The sequence below is a fragment of the Eretmochelys imbricata genome, chromosome 1 (genome assembly GCF_965152235.1).
Source record: "Eretmochelys imbricata isolate rEreImb1 chromosome 1, rEreImb1.hap1, whole genome shotgun sequence".
In the NCBI taxonomy this organism is placed as follows: Eukaryota; Metazoa; Chordata; order Testudines; family Cheloniidae; genus Eretmochelys; species Eretmochelys imbricata.
In genome coordinates, this window is record NC_135572.1 from 63,313,625 (window position 1) to 63,334,982 (window position 21,358).

The 21,358-nt window shown below is 41.9% G+C and overlaps 1 protein-coding gene across 1 annotated transcript in view; it reads left to right on the forward strand.

Moving 5' to 3' along the window:
* The window catches only part of EPSTI1 (epithelial stromal interaction 1), an 82,517-nt gene that overhangs the window by 36,206 nt on the left and 24,953 nt on the right, over nt 1-21,358 (forward strand). The window contains exon 7 of the mRNA XM_077811902.1: nt 17,461-17,554. Coding sequence (XP_077668028.1) covers nt 17,461-17,554 — 94 coding nt within the window. The remainder of the gene's footprint in view (nt 1-17,460; nt 17,555-21,358) is intronic.

Here is a 21,358-nt window from a genome sequence, read left to right on the forward strand (position 1 = left end):
ATATGGTAATATCTGCCTCCATATCCTTATTGTTAAATGGAAAATGTACTGGTATAGCAGTGCAGCAGTAAAAACATAGTTACAAGTTAAATTTTACTCTGAACCCTAATTCTCACTTGCTTACAACTTTCTCAAAGCCTCTTTTGTCAGACATTTCTCAAGTTTGGTTGCAACCCAAAACTGCTTAGTGTGTGTTTCTGAAAGTTTGAACAAATTCCAGCTATTCTTTATTATGCAGAAATGGGAGAGAAGCTTTAAAAATCCCAGTATCACCTCTTTGGGCAGCTAATGGGTTTGTTTTAAGATTTCATACTTGGTGCAAAGGTATTCCTAAATAGTAACTTGTCTTGTATGAATATATTTCTGTTTTCAGATACAGGGCCAGATATTGCACTCTCATAGAAATAGCCCTGGGATGGGTATAAGAAACACAGTAAAGTTGGAGTTTACTTCAAATACTTTTCTAAGGGAAGTGTGAAGGAGCCACTGAGGAAAGAGGAATATGGCCACCCAGTCCCACAGATCCTGGAAACTTCTAGGGAAAGGGAATCTGTCATCCAGTGGAGGTTTAGCACCTTTTGCTAAAGATGAAGCAAAAACTTCTAGTAACATTGTTCTCTCCAGCACTCCTGGATGCATAGGTCTGCTCTAGTCTTTTATACAGGTGTAACAGCTATTTGTCCCAACTCTGGCACAGCAACTCACTATGTACTGCCAGGGCCTTAATTGAGCCCTTGCTGTCCGCTGAAAAGTAGATTCAATGTGCATGTTGGTCCCTCTGACTCAGACATAGTTGAATGCTTTTCAGCTATCTCCTTAACAAACTGAACCAACTTGGATGTAACTGAAGTTAAAGACTAACTTTCAGACACTGTCAAGCTCTGTTTCAGCAGAGACTGCATGTAACTGTCAAAAGAATGAACCTGGTGGAAGGTAGTGCAGAGAATAAACTAAGTATATACTGTGAAGTTCTACTGAATATCAAACCTGGGGAAAGTTGGACAGAAAATTAAATTAATAGGATTCTACATACTTAAGCAAAATTTATTGCATTGTGTGAGACAATGGTGTCTTCCCAAACACATACGTATATACTCGATCATAAGCTGGTTAGTTTATAAGCTGACCCTCCCCCCCCCCCCCCCCAGATGAATGAATAAATAAGGAAAATTCATAAGCCAACCCTATAATTCCAGGGTCAGCAAACTTTGGCTTCCAGCCCATCAGGATATGCTGCTGACAGGCCGAGATGGTTTGTGTATCTCTAGTGTCTGCAGGCACGGAGGTAAACCTAAGTAAACGAAGTGTCCTGGCCCGCCAGCTGCTTATACTGATGGGCCGGGACAGCACCTGGTGGGGAATTTTTTTTGTGGGGGGGAGATGCTGGGGGTCAGGGAAGTGACCCCCCCCCACTTCCCATTCTATCCCTTTCCATCTTAGCTAGGGCAGGCTAGGAGAGGATGTCTCTGGCCTGGCCGGAGCCTCTCTGGCAGCCTGGGCAGCATGGCTGCAGCGCACTCTGGCAGGCGGGGCTGGGTGGTGCGGCATGGCGCGGCGGCAACCTGCCGGCCCCAGAGCTGCGATGTGGCCAGAAGCTGAGAGACTCTGGCCCCGCCTTTACTCTTCTGGCTTTGCTGGCTGTGCTGCCTCTCCTTGCCCCCTCTGTTGGGGGAGAGGCTGTGTCCCACCTCTCCCCTCTCTATACCTGTTCATAAGCTGACCCCCTTCTCTGATACTTCCCTTTTTTACTAAAAAAAATTTGGCTTATGAACAAATATATACGGTACTAGTTAAAAGAATCTTCTACCATACAGAATATAAGGAACCTGGGAAAATAATAAATGAATCATTGAATAATGTAGTGACTGCTTTCAGGATACTTTTTGTGCTGTGCTGTATTGCACATTAACTTTACTGAGTAATGTGAAGATACGTGTGACATCTCATCTTGTTATGACATTAACTCAGGTTACTGTATCACCTTTTGTAAACCCATTTGAGATAAGCTTGGAGGAAGTGCTACATATAAAGTACAGAATATTATTATTCTTGGGCCTGATCCTGCCTATATTTTTATACAAAATGGGAGGTCAGAATGTTAACACCTTATTTGCTGCTAACCATGAGGTTACAATAGTTTATCATCCATCACCATGTACTCATAGACACGTAGACTTTAAGGTCAGAAGGGACCATCATAATCATCTAGTCTGACCTTCTGCACATTAAAGGCCACAGAACTCAACCACCCACTCCTGAAATAGACCCCTAACCTCTGGCTGAGTTACTGAAGTCCTCAAATCATGGTTTAAAAACTTCAAGTTACCATTTACAGTAGTTTAAACCTGCAAGTGACCTGTGCCCCATGCCGTAGAAGAAGGCAAAAATCCCCCAGGGTCTCTGCCAATCTGACCAGGGGCAAAATTACTTCCCTACCCCAAATATGATGATCAGTTAGACCCTGAGCATGTGGGCAAGATCCACAAGGCAGATACCTGGGAAATAATTCTCTGTAGTAACTCAGAGCCCATCACATCTAGTGTCCAATCTCCAACCACTGGAGATTTTTGCTACTGGCACTTGCCGATGGGCCACCTGCCATTGTAGGGAATTTCATCATACCATCCACTCCATAAATTTATCAAGCTCAGTCTTGAAGCCATTTAGGTTTTTTGCCCCCACTGCTTCCTTTGGAAGGCTGTTCCAGAACTGCACTCCTCTGATAGGTAGAAACCTTCACATAATTTAAAGCCTAAACTTGCTGATGGTCAGTTTATATACATTTGTTCTTGTGTCCACATTGGCACTTAATTTAAATAAATACCAGGGAGAGAAAGGAGTTCTCCCTCTGATATATCTATAGAGCTCAATCGTATCTCACCCTCAGCCTTCTTCTGGTTAGGCTAAACAAGCCAAGCTCTCTGAGTCTCCTCTCATAAATTAGGTTTTCAATTGAACAGATTATCCTAGATCCCCTTCTCTGCACCTGTTCCCGTTCAAATTCCTCTTTCTTAGACATGGGACACCAGAATTGCGCACAGTATTCCAGATAAGTTCTCACCAGTGCCTTGTATAATGGTACTAACACTTCCCTGTCTCTACTGGAAATACCTTGCCTGATGCATCCTAGGATTGCATTAGCCATTTTCACAGGCACATCACATTGACGGCTCATAGTCATCCTGTGATCAACCAGTACATCCAGGTCTTTCTCCTCTTCTGTCACTTCCAACTGATAAATTCCCATCTTATAGCAAAAATTCTTGTTGTTACTGCAAAGTCATGCATTTAGGGACTATTAGATTTCATCCCATTCTATTATTCCAGTTTACAAGGTCATCCAGATCTTTTTGTAGGATATTCCGGTCCTCCTCCATATTTGCAAAACCTCCCAACTTTGTGTCATCTGCAGATTTTACTAGCGCACACTCACTTTTTGTGCCAACGTCAGTAATAAAAATGTTAAATAGATGCTTTTTTATTTTTTGTGTGTGCCCAAGACCTATACAAACACCAGAATACATCCCACCCCCAAACTCCCCTTACAAATTCCCACTCAATCTCCCCTGTTTACAGCTCTGTTTGCTTCACTTGTGCCACTGTCTGGCTATTTGGCTGCCTTTCTAGGGTCCCTAATCAGTACTCTGCTTCTCTGACTGCCCACTGTCCCCTACCAGCCTCTACAAACTGAAGAAAAAAACCACATACACAAATCCACAAAAAACTCACTCCCTGCCCCTAAGTGTACTGGTGGGACTAGTGAGCATGTTGCATACCATGTGGAGAATCTTGTATTGTGGCTCTGTTTCAAACAGTGGGTGGGGTTAGACCAACAATCTATCCAGATATTAGCATCTCCCACTGCAATGAAGTCTCTTTCTAGCTTACAGAAAAGATCAAACTGGGGTGTGTGGTGGGGTGTGTTTTCTCCCAGTGGCATTGTCAGCTCCAGGAAGCCATGTTAGAGCAGAATGAGGTGGTCTCTTCACATTCTTTGGATGTTTGTACAGATGACAGCACTGCTTTCATCATACTCTAAAGAAGTCCTAGCTGCTGCTCATTTAGTCTAGAAAGGCGCATGTGGCTCTAGCCTGACTAGCAGCATCTGTTGTGCAGTGCAGGCATGCTTCTGCTGACTTGCAAATTATAGTAGTACATGCTGGAATTTTTCTGTTCCATTTAAAAATCCAGAGCTTTTACCATACAAGAGAATTACATTGAAAGAACATTTACATTGCAGAATAAAGCCCTCAAAAGTCAGAAAAGGCCTGACTTTTGAGGGCTTTACTTGGCAGCTAAACAACACTAAAGGAACCTTTCTTTTGTACGTACAGACTCTTTTTCAGGTCTGGACTTCAGACTGTCTTCATTATTGAGGTTATGCTGGGGTTCCTCCAAGACCTCTTCCACTTGGTTCCCCAAAAACTCAGACTCCAGTCTCATCTCTCAAGTTCTTTTATTTGGCATACAGCAAAGCTACACTGAACTGATGAGTCTCAAATGCCCAGCATGGATGCAGGGTACATCATAAATCCAAAGTCCCAAAACCAAAATGTTCCTTAAATATACTTCTACCAACACTAGTTTCTAACTGTACATTGCATCATATTCATCATGATTGGCTTGGTTGCTTTTCAGTAATCAATTGCTGTGTAGCATGCGCTGGCCACTCATGCATAATCTGACCTCTCCCTTGTCTTAGGCTTGTTTACGAACACCAAGATGTTCCTGCTGGTCTTAGCTGGCCATCCTGCTTCCAGCATACTGCTTGTTATGTGATGCTGTTGCAAATAAAGCAAATGCAATTTTGGTTTGCATTAACAGAGGCATAGCACGCAAGTTACGGGAGGTGATAATACTGCTCTACTTGGCATTGGTTAGGCCTCATCTGGAGTACTGTGTCAAATTTGGTCACCGCTGTATAGAAAGGATGTAGAGAAACTGGAAAGGATCCAGAGGCACGTGACCAAGATGTTCAAAGGGATGGAATGCAAGCCATATGACCAAAGGCTGAAGGAACTGGGTATGTTTAGTTTGGAAAAGAGGCGATTAAGGTGGGGCGGACATGACAGCGGTCTTCAAATATTTGAAAGTCTGCCATAAAAAAGATGGAGAAAAATTGTTCTCTTTTGCCACAGCGTGTAGGACAAGACAAAATGGGTTAAAACTACAGCAGAGCAGATTTAATCTGAATCTCAGGAAAAACTTCCTAACAGTGGGACAATGGAAACTGACTATTTAGGGAAGTCATGGAATCGCCTTCACTGGAGGTTTTCAAAAAGAGTCTGGGTAGCCATCTGTCTTGGATGGTTTAGACCAGAGGTGGGCAAACTACGGCCGGTGGGCCATATCCAGCCCGTGGGACTGTCCTGTCCGGCCCTTGAGCTCCCAGCCGGGGAGGCTAGCCCCAGCCCCTCCCCGGCTGTCCTCCCTCCCCCGCAGCCTCAGCTCTCTGCACTGCCAGCGCTCTCGGCGGCGTGGCTGGCTGCTGCTGGGCAGCATGGCTGCAAGCTCCCGCTGCTCTGAGCGGCATGGCAAGGGAGTGGGGGGGGGGGGGTTGGATAAGGGGCAAGGTGTTCTGGGGGGAAGTCAGGGGATGGGGCAGTTGGATGGGGTGGAGGTTCTGGGGGGGCAGTCAGGGGATGGGGAACGAGGGCAGTGGATAGGCATGGGAGTCCTGAGGGGCCTGTCAGGAGATGGGGATGTGGATAGGGGTCAGGGCAGTCACGGCATAGGGAGCAGGTGGGGTCCTAGGGTGGAGGTTAGGGACGGGGGGTGCCGGGAGGGGGTGGTTGGGACAAGGAGTGGGGGGGGGGGTTGGATTGGTCGAGGGTTCTGAAGGGGGCAGTCGGGGGCGGGGGCCGGGCTGTTTGGGGAGGCACAGCCTTCCCTACCTGGCCCTCCATACAGTTTCACAACTGCAATGTGGCCCTCGGGCCAAAAAGTTTGCTCACGCCTGGTTTAGACCCAACAAATCCTCCATCATAGCAGGGGGGTAGACTAGATCAGGGCCTCCGGGACTCCCACACCTATCCAACATCCCCTGGTCCCCATCCTCTGACCATCCCCCTGCCAGAACCTCCACCCCATCGAACCGCCCCTGACTGCCCTGCCCCCTTACCATGCCACTCGGAGCAGCAGGAGCTCGCAGCCGCCCGGCCGGAGCCAGCCACGCCGCCCAGAGCACTGGTGGCGCAGTGAGCTCAGGCTGCGGGGGAGGGAGGACAGCAGGGGAAGGGCTGGGGTTAGCCTCCCCAGCTGGGAGCTCAAGGGCTGGGCAGGATGGTCCTATGGGCCAGATGTGGCCCGTGGGCTGTGGTTTGCCCACCTCTGGACTAGATGACCCTTGTGGTCCCTTCTAACTCTATAATTGTAAGAAGTAGAGAGTAAGGTCCAGATCCTCAAGGGTATTTATGCTCCTAACTTCCATTCATTTCAATGGAAGTTTGGAACCTAAATATCTTAGGTCAAGATCTTCAAAGTGAAGTGCCCAGGGTCACACAAGGAGTTTATGGCAGAGCCAGGAATTAAAGCCCCGTTTCCAGACTACAAGAATATCCTTCAATTCATAATGGGTGACAATCACCTTAGAGGCTGCCTCCCATGGTGACTTGCAATGCCAGGTACAATCTTCAAGGTCACTCTGGATATATCTGAGCCTGAATAATATGGTACAATGTAATACCACCTTCTCACAAAATTAAGCCCAAGTCTTCTCTCTGACAATGTCTTGTTTTCATTCACTCTTTTGTATGGTTTCCTGATACCTCAGTGTTGGGTTCTTTGGAAAGTGGATGGATAGGCTGATCTCTGAGTATAAATAGGCAGAAATATAAAACAGACCGAAAGAGAGCAGCTCTCTTACATAGCCAGGTACACATCCAATAACTACTCAATAATACAGAGCTTGAAAAAACTGGTGAAGGAAATGTAGATTATTTTGAAGGCTTTTCTTATTTATAGATGCCAGACAGTATAACCGTGGCATACATGTATGCCCAAGATACAGTATTGTGTTAAGAATTTAGAGCTTTAAATGCAGAGTTTGTCTGAATACCATAAGGTGAATATTCCAAATATAGTGCCTGAATTTCACCAACAGAAGCTCTATTCACTAGCCTGCCAAAACGGTCTATCAAAAGTCATAAAACAAAGAAAATAAAATATGAACCCAAATAGGATTTATTTATTTTATTGTACAAGACCACTCCTAGTGTCCTTGCCGGTTCTCAGGGCTCTGTGATATGTAATTCAAACAGCAGGCCAGTAACAAATTTTCCTCACAAGTGCAAACCCAAACTTGACCAGACTGTAAATAAAGACCGCTAAAGAGAGCGTCACAAGCACTCCAAAACTGCTTTCAGCCTTGAGAATCTTTTGTTTGCTCTCTTTCACCAGTCTTCTCCACTTTGTTCATTTGCTCCTGATTATTTTAAGCATTGTCAATTATTTAGCTAACAGGCAGAAAACTAGGCTTTTATAGACATCCAAAGGGACTCTCCTGAGTGTAATAATGAAGGCGGTTTATTGAATGCCTGTGAGGTTGCTTTCTAATTGTACACATTAATCTGCCCGTGCAAGCTGGCTGAAAATATAGAAGCAGATTGTATGTGCAGATGGAACACACGCAATGGTTTGTATGGAAAGACCTCGGCAATAAACTTTTTCAAAATTGTCCTTTCCTTGAAAATTGGATTTATGGTGACTCTTACAAATAATAAATGAAACTTCATATCTGGAAATAACTTTCCCTATATTAGTTTTGCTGCCCCCTTCCCCTCTCCCTCCATTTCAGCCCACTGTGGCGAATGGACCCTAAACCATTACATTAATTCAAGGGTTGACTATTTAAAAAAAATAAGTTGGTGGAAAAGAGAATTGGCTGGGGGGGGATGCTATTTTATTATATTTACCTTTTTAATTCTATACTTTGCTAGCCTGACGCTAAAAGTGAGAGTACCATATTGTTGATAGACGTGGTGTTTAGAATTTAAACTGTCAATGTACAATGGCTACATTTAGGAATATTATTCCATCTGAAGATACCTCAATTCTGCTGTTCAGATTACAGTAACAGGCCCTATTTTGCCTTTAGATGTCTGTATAATTGCCAAAGAAGTCAATGGAAGCGTTGTGAATTTGGGGTCAGATTTTTGGCATGCAGTTATTGGAAAAAGGGGTTGGTGACAAGATTTTTCAGTGAGGTGGTGAGCACCCTCTCCTTCCATTAAAGGGCACAGAGAGTACTTTCAGCACCTTGCAGGACTGAGTGGGTGTTTTGGTCATGTCCACTTCACCTAATAGCTTTCCAACAAAAGATGATTGCAGGCACATGCATCAGGTCATAACAGCATGCTTACAGCATTCCCAATTTGTTGTTAAAACCAGCACAAAGTCTATGGGATAAATTCACTTTTGTAGCAGGAGTAGAGTGTAGGGGACACAACTGCATGTTCTGGGCCTATAGGAGCAGCTTCACCTGAGGGCAGATCCACTGCCATGGAAGGCAGTGATGGTAGTCTCCTGCCTCCCATGGTGGGAGAAGATGGATATCGCAGTCCCACCTCCTGTAGTGGCACTGCTGAGGGACACTTTCTAAGGGGACGTGCCAAACTAATACCACACTACTGGCTCTCATTACTTCATCCAAGATTACTGGGCATTAAAAGAAATTGGGGGAGGGCAATATTCTCCTCTGTCAATTTGTCTATATTGTAGTTAGTCAGTTTGCTGCGTGAGAGACCTACACAGAAAAGTAGGGGGAGGAAGAATTAGAAAACTGTTCAAAAGCCACAAATTGGCAGAAAGCTTGGTTAGCTGAAAAAACTTGTAACTACTCAAGCACTCAGTGGCTTCAGCTGGAGTGGAGTTAGAGCAACTCTGATCATTCATGAAAACCCCAACCTTAAAATCGAGCTATGGCTCCATTGGAGGCCTCTTTCCCCATGTCTCTTAAAGTAGGCTCCCTGGGAGAGTCAGTGAATCAATACAACTCCCATCTGGCCTGGTTCTACTCTCTGGGCTTGGCTCAGCCCCATTCAGGGCTGAGCCCCATTCAGGGCTGCAGCAGGAGCTAATTCCAGCTGCCCCCTCTGGGGCAGGATGTGCAGGCAGCATCCATGGCTGAGCTCTCATTCCTGGTGGGTTTTCTGTTGCTTGAGACCACAACTTGGGTTTCACCAGCCATGAATAAAGCCTCTAAGGGAACCAGACTAAGCATGTTGATTCTGATGGGGCAATGCAGGAAACTGTGTGTATATATATGAATTTAGCAGTATAGTAGTGGTATCTGGAAAGAAACTTAAATATGTGATTACAAGAAGTCCCATTATTACATGGTAAAGGCCAGATAAGAAATGTGCATGCAGGCCAGGAAAAAATATCTAGAACACTGTTCATGGGGGACTTTAACTACTCTCCAGTTGGGCCAGAAGAGAAATTGTAGAATGATTAGGGTGAGCATTGTAAAATGACAGAGCAGGCATGTTATCTGATAGCTGTTCCCCTTGTTCTTCTTCCCCAGACATTCCTACTGTCTTGGTACCCCATTGTTATTTTATGTCTCCAATTGGCATGCAGGCTTCTCTGGTCAGGGATCATATATTTTATCTGTTCTGGGAGATATCTAGCACACCTTGGGGTGCTGTTAGAATAATGGAATAAAGCTGCATTGCTGGAGATCCCACAGTCTGAGCAGGCAATGAGTTCAGAAGTTGTTTTGTTAATAAAAAGGTATGATTTTAAAAAATGAAGGTAGAGATTACTGAAAATCATAGGGAGAAATAAATCCTAGCATCAGATTTGTGATGGATGTGAAGGTACTGTGGAGAACAAATATACCAACTTTTAAAAAATAGATAATGGTAGCTTACTCTCCACTGATTAAAGAAACAATATTAATAGCCATTAGTTTCATTCAGAAGTAACAATTAAAAATACAATAGAAGGGTGGTTGTTTAATATTTTAACATAGCTCTGGAAAGTGTTGTCCATGGAGGTTTTTTCATAGGCATGTTAAATATCCCACTTTATAAAAAAAAGAAAATCTTTGTAAAGGGCAGGTAAGGAAATTTGTGCCCAGGCTGAAAAATATTGTGACTGCTTTTCAGGGCAGTTTATCACCAGACAAGGTGCCCAATTCAGCAACCTTTTCTCATACACTGAATCGTTAAATATGCACTTACAGGCTTTTCAAGATTGGGTCTTTTGTTGTCACCTCTTTAACTGTTGGATCTACAATGACATTTAAGAGATTAATCACAATAAAGTAAAAGGAATTGGCAAGAACTGAACTCTGTGATTGTCATGTTCCTGTACCAGATATTGACTGGCTATAGAGCTTGTGTGTGTGTGTGTGTGTGTGTGTGTGTATACACACACACACACACACACACACACACACACACACACACACACACACACACACACACACACACACACACACCCCAGCTGTGGTCATCATATGATCTTTGAATGCTCTGCCTGGTATGGCTGTGGTTCTTTTAAATAAGGTATTTTTACACACAGCACCACCTAATGGCTGAACAATATAATAGTTTAGCATTCCATTTCATCCCCTTTAATTTCTACATTCCTACCATTTACACTATCATGTTGTCTTTGAAGTTCAGTATGGAACAGTCTGTTAAGTGTGTCTGAATCTTACTGGTTTTCTAATTACATGACCCAAACGCATAACAACTTGGTCCTCTGGCTGTCCATTAGTTGCAATGACTGGCTGAGGTCAGTTTGGAATCCTTGAGACTTCACCATCTTGTTCTGCATCTGCTGTCTGTAGGGTTTGCTCTGATTGTTCCTCAGAAAGAACAAACTGTAGATGTTAGTGGTTTCTGTTGACTGCTCCACTCGGTCTCATTCTCATACAATATGGGCGCTGAATTATTTTTTTCTTTACAACAGCTGGATTTGGCCATCCTTTTTCTCCATCCAATCTGACGTGATCTTGATCACTAGGTTCTAGACCTGGCCGCTCTTTAAGTGTTGTCTATTTGCTTGTAAAAGTGTTCATAGACTTTTTTTTTTCCTTTTGAGACCGATTCTAGCTTTGGAAAAGAACAGTAGTTCTCAATTGTCTTCCCACTGAGAGTTGTGCTGGACTGTATCCAATAGCTGATATTGGTGTTGATGTGCAATTCAGAAAAGCAAGGAATGGATCTTCCTGCTGCAAGGTTTTCTTGGCTGTCTATACAAGCTCTCTCAGCTTCTCCATTCACTTATGGGCAATGTGGACTGTTAGTAATATGAATAAAATCACATTTCATTCAGAATGACTTAAATTCTGCCACAGTGAATTGTGATCCATTGTCTGGCCATCGTGAGTTGTTCTGGAATACTGAAGTGAGCAAAAGTGCACTGCAGTTTCTCAATAACACTGAGATGTTCGGTCTTTCGAATACATTTATTTCTTTATAACTGGAAAAATAGTCCGCAATGACTAGGTCAACCAGTCTTTTGAATTTGCATAAATCTGCATTTAGTCTCTTCCAAGATCTCTCTGGTAGAAGTATGTGTACACTGACTGATCCAGAATTGTCACTTAAGTTGATTTTTTCACTGGATCTCCTTTCAAAAGTCCAGTATCATCAAATCCTCCACAGAGTTCTTTCTTCTTTGTTACTAGTCTCATCATGGCTGCTACACTCCAGCTGAGGCGGTTATTGGCCTTTGATTACATGCACTCTGAATGCATAGCTTTTTGTCTTTTGTAAGTTTTCTGTGGCGAACTGGCCCATGCAGTTCGGAATAGCTCCAGGACCAGCTAGAGCTTTGTCATGTGACTGAAGCTCTGGGAGGGCTTGAAAGTGACTGTATGTCCCTTCTGAGATGACTGACTGTGACACCAGCTCCCCTGTCACTTTTAGAGTCAACAGTCTTGCTATGAATATTCAATTTCACTCTCCAGGCAAGCTCTGTCGTCATACGTGATTGATCCCAGAAATAGTGGCTCTTGATTGTTTGTAATATGAGTCAACTTCCTGACCATTATGGTGAGGCAAACAAAGGCACGAAATATGGACATTTTTTCCATGTATTATATCATGCGCCTCTAGTTGGACATGCATCCTCTTTTGGGATATGACTTTTTCCATACCTTTTGCACTTAGACTGGAATTTGTCCCTCTTAGTCTGGGAGTTCTCTCCTTGCCTCAGGGGTTTTATTACAGTAACTTTTCACATGCAAGTGTCTGTTTATAACTTCTAAGCCAGTATCAGGTTTTTCAAGTTGCATCCTGCCTTTTGTTCTGTTGCTTGATTAATTCTGAGTGCTTTGCTATCTGTATAGCCGGTAGTAAGGTCGTATCTCTCTTCAATTGTAGCTGTTGTGAAAGGTTTTTATCTGTAAACCCAGTAACCATCAAGTCTTATATTTTCATGGTTTGCATTTCCAAAATCAGTTTTCAGGCAATGTATGCAGAGTTCTTATAAAACATTCAACATTTTCCCCTGGTTCTTGAATTCTGAGGCGAAAACATGGTCCTTCATAAACCACATTTCTGAGGTATAAAATATGCACCAGAAATAGCCAGAACTCTTTTCTAGTCATCTTTGTGGCGGTCTTCATTAAAGTCAAAGGAATTAAAGATCTGGTCTGCCAGCTTCCCCATAATATAAATTAAAGAAGATATCTGTATATTTCTAGTTTCTCTGTGAGACTTGGTAGCAGTGTAAAATCTTGAAAAATGTTTCCAGTCTGTCCATTCTGGGGTTTGTCAAAGTGGAAGTTGTCTGGAGCACTGAAGAGTTGCATGTTAATGAGATCCTACATCTCTGCTACCTCTGCATTGTTGCTATTTTTCTTTTGTTTCTGTTCTTAATTTACTCCTGACACCATGTCATTTGCTTCTGTACCAGATATGGACTGGCTACAGAGCTTGCTTGTACACACCAGATATGTTTATCATAAGATCCTTTAATGTTCTGCAAGGTATGGCTGAGGTAAGCTTAAATAAGGTATTTTTACACACTACCACCCAGTGTCTGAACAATATAATACAGTTTAACATTCCATTACAATGATTATTAGAAATGTTAGGTGATACTGCAGTCAGATCAGAGTTTAGAGGTCTGCCAGTGTTGATCCAGTTGTAAGACTGGGGCCTAAATCTCTTGTAGATCATGATTTTGTTGGGAGTACCAATAGTATGCTGAAAATTCAATGGACTTTATTACGCTGCTTTCTATAATCCCTCCTCTGACTAGAAATCTAGGGGTTTTTATTAGTTTTTAAAAATTACATAGAATATTTAAAATTACTCTTTGTACAGTTTGAAGATGAGGAATCTGACAGTTAGGGCCTGCAGCAAGCATGCATGCTTGTGTTATGTCTTGCAGTAGGAACTTTCATTTTGAGCACACAGCACTGGGTAATATGATGGCATATACTGTGCAAATACAAAGGCATTGCACTTCTGTGACTTGAGTTACAGTTACACAGAATTCTGTGTTGCTACATGTGATCTTGAATTTCTTTCTAACACTTACTTATTTAAAAGCAGCTCAGCTGAGTTTCTTTTAAAAGGTATTTTATTTTCTATACACTTATGCTGAGGATTGTGACCTTGACTGTGGCTTAAAGCCACAGCCTTGGGTTAGAAGCTACTAGTATGGAAGTGTACCATCTCAGTGGGAGCTCTTGGACTGCCACCACTATAATGGTTGCACGCGTGGGAGGCTGGCTCTGGGTCTGTGCCATTTCTCAGGGAGATTAATGCCTCCTGAGATGCTGAACTATGCATAAAGGAGGTCCCATTCAGGTCTCTGCACACCTTGGTTCCCTGTGTATTGTGTAGCATCACTCTACATATAGGATAGGCTCACACAGTAATGCACGTACAGCTAAGGTTACTGTGACACAGTTGAAGTTGCCATGGCATTTGTGTGACTTTAAATCTCAACTGTATTGTTGTACTAATGGGTCTTTTTAATTTTGGTTCCCCCCCCCCCACACACACTAGGAGCCTCTAAACAATGGTTTCCTTTTGTATCTATTTACTATGAGCTCTGGACACACTCTCCTTCAGCTGACATTAGCTCCTTTATTGCACCCAAAGGGACTGTTTTGGGACCAGCACTTATTAGATTTTGTAGAAATAAGCTTTTCAAAGACTGAAACCAATAAGAGTTTCTAGGAATTTTTAAATTATTCCAGTGGAAACAGTTTTTAAAAAACAACTCACCCTTCCTGTGATATCAGCAACACCCCAAAATGCAGTGTTCTGTAAGTGCATGGAATCGTGAAAGTAAAATTGATTAGAAATATGAAGGGAGGTTGATCAGATAAGCTTTGGCATTTCTCCCAGCTTGAGAAGTAAAAATGAAGTAATCAAATTCGTAAGTCAAATTCACTCTTGCTGTCTATAGATTATTCGATGTAAGAGATTTCAAAGTGTTGCTTGTTAACAATATAAAAATTTTGTGGGGATTTTTCATTTTTTTTTGGTTGGTTGGTTTTCACCATGCCTCCATGGGTCACAACTGAGAATATCAAATTCAGGACAAACCCCTGAGAAATAGGGCAGACCTCCTTCCACCCCCCAAACTGGTGGTTATTCTCCCATAAGATATACCAAACCAGCAACAAAGGTAAACTTCTGTTTCATCACACTGGCTAACAAGAAGTCAGAAAAGAAGTTTCCTCTAGACATTCCAGTCCTTGTATAACCACCAAAAACACTAGACGTAAAGATGAATGGTTATTTAAAACCAATTTCATCAAATAAAATGTTCTTCTGATCCCAAAGGACTAGCCACATACCCAGGCCAATATACAACTCAGATCTTACCCAGGCATCACGCTGTTGCCAATCCTTTAGTATGTAAAATCTAAAGGTTTATTTATAAAAAGAAAGAAAGGTGAGAGTTAAAATTGGTTAAAGGAATCAAATACATACAACAATTGCAAAGTTGTTGGTTCAGGCTCGTAGCAGTGATGGAATAAACTGCTGGTTTAAGTCAGGTCTCTGGTTGCTTCCAAATCATTGGAAGGTCTTCGATCCCTTGGTTAGAATGCTCCCATTAGTGTAAGCTCATAGTCCAGAGGTTTGAGCAGGAAAGAGGCAAAATGGAGGTGTTTTCAGGGCCTTTTATAGCTTCTGCCATGTGGAGGGAAACCTATTGTTTCAAACAAAGCTCTCAGCACAGCTAGTGGGAAAATTACAAGTAGAAAGAAGGTGTTTGGAGTCACATGGGCAAGTCACATGTCCGTGCATGATTTCGCTTAGTCACCAGAGGCCATTACCACTTTTTCACATGAAAGTCCATCAGGCATAGATGGGCGTCTTCCATAGTCCATTGTGAGTTAAGTGTCCCTTGATGGGCCACTTATCTTGAAGGGGCTATTCAAGTTGTGTAGGCTAAATACCTTGTGGGTGTTACCGCAGGAGCAAACATATTTGAAATATAGATACAGAGCCAATACTCATAACTTCAAATACAAAAATGATACATGCATACAAATAGCCTAATCCTATTCAGGAAATCATAACCTTTCCATAGACACCTTACTTGACATAATTTGTACAAGATTTTTTGCAATTAAATAACAGTGGTAGCAACAATGATCTACATGGTCATATTTAATCAGATAACATCACAGGTTGGGTTTGTTAAAATAGTGTATATTATTTTGATGTTACAGTGTCCCTCTTAAAGTTGTAAAACACTCTAGAGAAACAGGGCCAAATTCTCTGCTGGTGTAACTGAAATTAAGCCAAAGAGCTACACCAGTAGAGAGCTCAGCTCACAGCTTTAATTACTAATAAAAATAGGAAACTACCAGTATAGAAAAAACAAACCTGCTATGACACTATTTGGATGCTGCTTGGCCTCTCCAGGTTCTCTTTCCTCTTTACTATGTTAAAATCCTCTTGACTACATTGAAGTTCATCTTGGGTTTGAAATGACTACACCAGTAATTCAACACAGGGTCAAAATAAGCTAGTGTGCTCTTCAGAGTAATACAAAGAAATCAGCAGCATTTAAAGATGAAAAACAAATCTGGGGGGTGGAGTTGAGGGAAGAATCAGATGAGTATAGAGCAAGATCCTGACCTTACTGCTGTGACTGGTGCTGTTTATCATTAGCAGGACTCAGTAATAAGCACTATTCTTTGCGTTTTTAAAAAAAAAAAAAATTCGTAAGTGGCTCACTCTGTAAGGAACAAAGTGGCTGAGTGGTCCATCTAGCATGCAGCTGCCAGAATCCATATGCAATAGGCCACAAAATGCTGCAGTTGTCTAACATATTAGCTACACTATTTCTAGTCTGTTGCGTTTGGGCACAGATGTTTGGGCACAAAAGCCTGAAAATGTACAGATGCCAGTGGAGTTTTCGTATGCATTTCTAAGCTTAGTTAAGCTAAGAAGTGCATATTATCTCTTTAAATTTGTGTGTGGGAGGAAGGGCTGCTTTTGCATATGGTCTCCTTCTAAACACTATAAAACCTATGAGAGCAGGCTGTACTGTAAGTTGCCACATATTTCTTTATGAAACTATAATCTGCCACAGTGTATCCCAAATCCATATCTGTTTTTTCAGGTGTTTTTTTAAAAAAAATACGCTTATAAGTGTGTCTAGGCACAGCTATGAAAAAAATCATAGTGCAGCACAAGGTTAAACTCAATAGATTGCCACAAATCATCACACATGTTCTCACCACCCAATCACACCTGCATGCAGAGACTTGAATAACAGGTATACCAGGCAACTTGTGGTGGAGGTCTGGAAATGCCTCCATGAAGATCTTTCCTCGGCAAAATCTGGCTTCATTTTTATATTGCCTGTGCGTGGCTACCATGACTGAGCATGTGAATCAACTATTTGCCTAATGGAATGAAATTAAGCACATAGTTACACGTTTTGAAAATCAGGTCCAGGGTTTGTGTGTTGATAAATTCATCCGTTTGACCAACGGACCTATCCACAGAGACTATGATGTACAGCTTTACTGCAATTCAAGACAAGAATAACTTCTAATAAATTGGATTTTATTTAACCCAGTAGAGAGACAAAAGAATCTGATGTAACGGTGCATTGTACTAAGCATGAAGAAAAATACTTTAAAATAATCTTGTCATTTAAGATGCTGGTGGGAGGGTTTAGAACGAAGGATTCAGGTAAGCAATATATGCTGCTGATGGTGAAATCTGATAGAATGTGTATCAGAATAAGAATTGAAAATGGTAGAGAGAGAGAGAGAGGCCCCTTTAACACAGAAATAGGTCCTTTTTCTCTTTCAAACAAATCACTCCCAACAAATGCTTTATCCACCATATCACTTCACGTTCCACTTCATTCTTTCTAGCTCTCAAACCTTTTGTTCCAGCTATGGTGCTTTTCTGTTCTTGCACAATAAATCTAGGTTAGAATCTAGGGATGCAATCGTAGCCTATATTTATATTTCAAGAAAGCACTAACAATTCTGTTTGGGTTTCTCTGTAGCAAAACTACTGAACTATTGGACAGATTGGACTTGGGTTTGCCAAAGAGAAACTCCTATCAAATAGCTAATCCTAGCCCAGAATCTACAGCATGGGTAAGTCCTCCTGTGGAATATGAAACCTCCTCTGTAATGTTCTACCAATGCTAGAGGTGCTACCAGCAGTACAATGTTAATGTTTCATTTAGTTTAACATACTGCACAGACTCAATGCAATGCATATCATGGAATTGTTTGTTTTGGAAGGATGGCTACAGCCTCATAAACCCTTCCCCTGCATTGCGCGGACTGGCCTCGTTATTCATAAATCCATCCCTGATCATTCAAGAGCCAGATTTTCCCAAATGCTCAGTATCTCCTAAAAAGTTGACCTTAACTGAAGTGCGCAGCACCCAGCAGTTCCCACTGAGAGCAACTAACCCTTCTGGTTGCTAAGCCCTTTTGAAAACCTTGCTATTTCATTTAAATACATAAATGGAAGTTGCTGGGTGCTGAGTTATTTTAAAAATCCAGCCATAGGAGTAAAGTCTACTCTCCAGTATCTCCTAGAAAAATTATTCTAAAACTAACTTGGGTGGGTTGTCCCATTTCTGAACTGATCTGATCTCTTATCTCATAATATCACTACTCTAATCAGCCACCAGTAACTAATCAGAATAACTGCTCTTTACATCTTTCCTGAGGGTTGTTTTTTTTTTTCTACATTCTTAACAAGGGAAAAACCACCTCGCTGTTTGTCTAATCAATAATTCCTGAAGTGTACTCAGCTCTTTGGGCTGCCCTGCTTCAGGAAGCATGTGCTGTGGGGAGTCATTATGCCAATGGTTGTAGAGCCATGCCCAGACTACAGGTGGGGCGACGAGCAACAGATCAGCTACTGTGTGCAGAAAGAAATTACAGCTGGTTGCTACATACCCTGGAGTCAGCAAAGCTTGGAAACCTTTATTGACTAGCTCATATGCCATAGAGGCTTTAGTGTCTGCTGAATCTTAAGTGTCAGCTACTAAGAAGAAAAAAAGAATTCCTCTCCCTTTTGGCTTTAGTCTTGCTTCAGCCTTTCTGGAAATACACTGGAGCCTCACAGGTTGAGAAACCTTGATGTAGAGAGAATATGTTCAGACCTCAGCATTTTCTCATAGGCCTTGCTTCAGTCTCTTTCCCTGTCCCTTAACACCATGAACAGAGAGGGTGGTGTGGGTGTACTACTTTTAGTTTAGTGGGTTTTTTTTTTTTGAGTCTTTGGGACCAGTTTCCAGTGGCTTCCTTTACCTTCAACATAAGCATAAGAGTCTTAGAATGGGTGGAAACAGCCTTTAGGGTTTCAGCTGTAGGGGAGGTTCCCTCCTTGGCACAGAGCTGGAGGAATGAGTTTCTAGTGCCCCTTGTGCAGCCACGAACACACAAGGTGTGCAGGTAAAGGGAGGGATGTGGCTGGAGTACAGTATGCTCTGGCTGTTCTCAGCTGATGCAGCATCCTTTGGAAGGCCACCTTCAGGGCTGCCCTAACTTACGTTAGGGGCCAAGCAGGCCACTGAAATGGCAAAGACTATGAGAGGCAGAAAGATGAAGTAAAGCCATGCTCGCCTCCCCACCTGTCACCACACGAGAGCTGAACAATGAGACCTGGGCCTAGTGGATTTATCTGAGGCAGAACTAGTCCTACAAATTTCAGTGGGATGTACTCAAGCTGAAAACATCCCCAGGACTGGTACTGATTTCAGAAACATTAGTGTAGTGTGATGGCCCTAGGCTAGGGAGAGGTGGAGTAGGTACAGATCCAGGGCTGGAGCCCCTCACTCTAAAGCTGTTTCAGTTTTATGCCTTATATTCCAATCTGTTTTATGACTGTTACTCGCTGCAATTTGTTGGGGGGGGGGGGGTGGGGGTTTAAACATATAGTGCAAGAAATGTGTGTGTTGCCTCTCAACTCTGGCTTAATCAGTGCCCAAGTAAAGAAGATGAATTACCTTGCTGTTTGTGCATGTGATACTCTTATTAACACAAGCCAGTATAGCATATGTTGTTTTTGCTAGGATGATTCTATGGCCTTGTATTTGTAAAAGGTCTGCTCAGGCTAGTGGAACCAGTCTACAGGTAAACTAGCACCTGGAGTGTCCCATTAAGGGGGCTCTAACACATAAGCAATGGAGTATCACTTGGTATAAAACCACTTGAGCACTAAGAGATAATAGCAAAGGGGAAATGTTATACTTGAATTGTGCTAATTTGATGTGGTGTTTTGAACTAGTCTGTTTCACCTGCCAAAAATTGTGGTTCTGTCTTCTAAAATATAAGAAATCTATTAAAGACACGTTTAATACAAATGGACAAAATAACTGACCTTCAGTTCACTAGCCATTCCAAATATGAAAAATATTCATTTCAGGTCAAATGAAGTGTTTTGTTCAATATGGATGTAATTTTTGAGTGATTAACATTCTTTTAAATGAAATTTGAAAAATTTCAAAACAAGAAGTCCTTTAGAATCAAAACATTTTGACCCTTTTGGAATTTGTTACAAGAACAATTCAGCAAAACTGACACAAATTCCCCAAATGTTTCCATGTTGCCAAATTTGTATCTTTTTTTTCTGGGAAAAGGGTTAGGTAAAATTTGTCACTCTAAATTCTAATTTTTAACATTAAGTTAAGATTCTCAGTGGTTGCATGTACTAGAAAAGGACATGCAGTTCTTACTAAAAACAGTTTAAATTCCCCAGATCCTTTCTGTGGTGCTACTATCTAGTGTACCCAGTGATATTTGTGTATATTTATCCCTTCCTACTGGAATTAGACAAATTCAGTTTCTTTTTAGGGACTGTCCTCTTTTTATTGGTGGCTTCTCTTCCTCCCCCCTCACATTTAATCAATTAAGATCATAATCCATTTTAATCCAGTCTTCCAAAGTGTTAACAATCCTGTCTAGATTTTTATTGTTCTCCAACTTGATTAATATATTCTCCACACAACTGCTCAAGTCATTACTGAAAGTAATAAATAATATTGGACCTAGAATGAATCTCCCTGGGCACATCTAACGGCTCCTCCAGCTTGAGACTGAACCATTAATAATTGCTGTCTCCATTCAGCCTTTATAGCAAACTATGTACCCATCATTCAGTAGCTTCATTTGGTTCACATTTATCAAATTCCTTTGAGAATCTTGTGTAGAATTATATCAAAGCCTTTATTGAAGTCAAGTTCCATGATGGCCACCACAACTTTTTGTACTAAACGGAGTGAGTTTTAACATTATTAATGTGCTAAGTATGATATATGCACAAAGGAAGGTACAGTCCTTTCTCAAGGTAAGAGTAGTACATCCCATCCCATCAAGGTTCCTTCTCCACTCTGAACTCTCAGGTACAGATGTGGGGACCTGCATGAAAACCTCCTAAGCTTACTTTTACCAGCTTAGGTTAAAACTTCCCCAAGGTACAAACTATTTTACCTTTTTGCTCTTGGACTTTTGCTGCCACCACCAAATGTCCAACAGGGATATAATTGGGAAAGAGCCCGTTTGGAAATGTCTTTCCCCCCAAAATCCTCCCAAACGTTACACCCCCTTTCCTGGGGAAGGTTTGATAAAAATCCTCACCAATTTGCATAAGTGAACACAGACCCAAACCCTTGGATCTTAAGAACAATGAAAAAAGCATTCAGATTCTTAAAAGAAGAATTTTAATAGAAGAAAAAGTAAAAAGAATCACCGCTGTAAAATCAGGATGGTAAATACCTTACAGGGTAATCAGATTCAAAACATAGAGAATCCCTCTAGGCAAAACCTTAAGTTACAAAAAGACACAAAAACAGGAATCTACATTCCATTCAGCACAGCTTATTTTCTCAGCCATTTAAAGGAATCAGAATCTAATGCATATCTAGCTAGATTACTTACTAA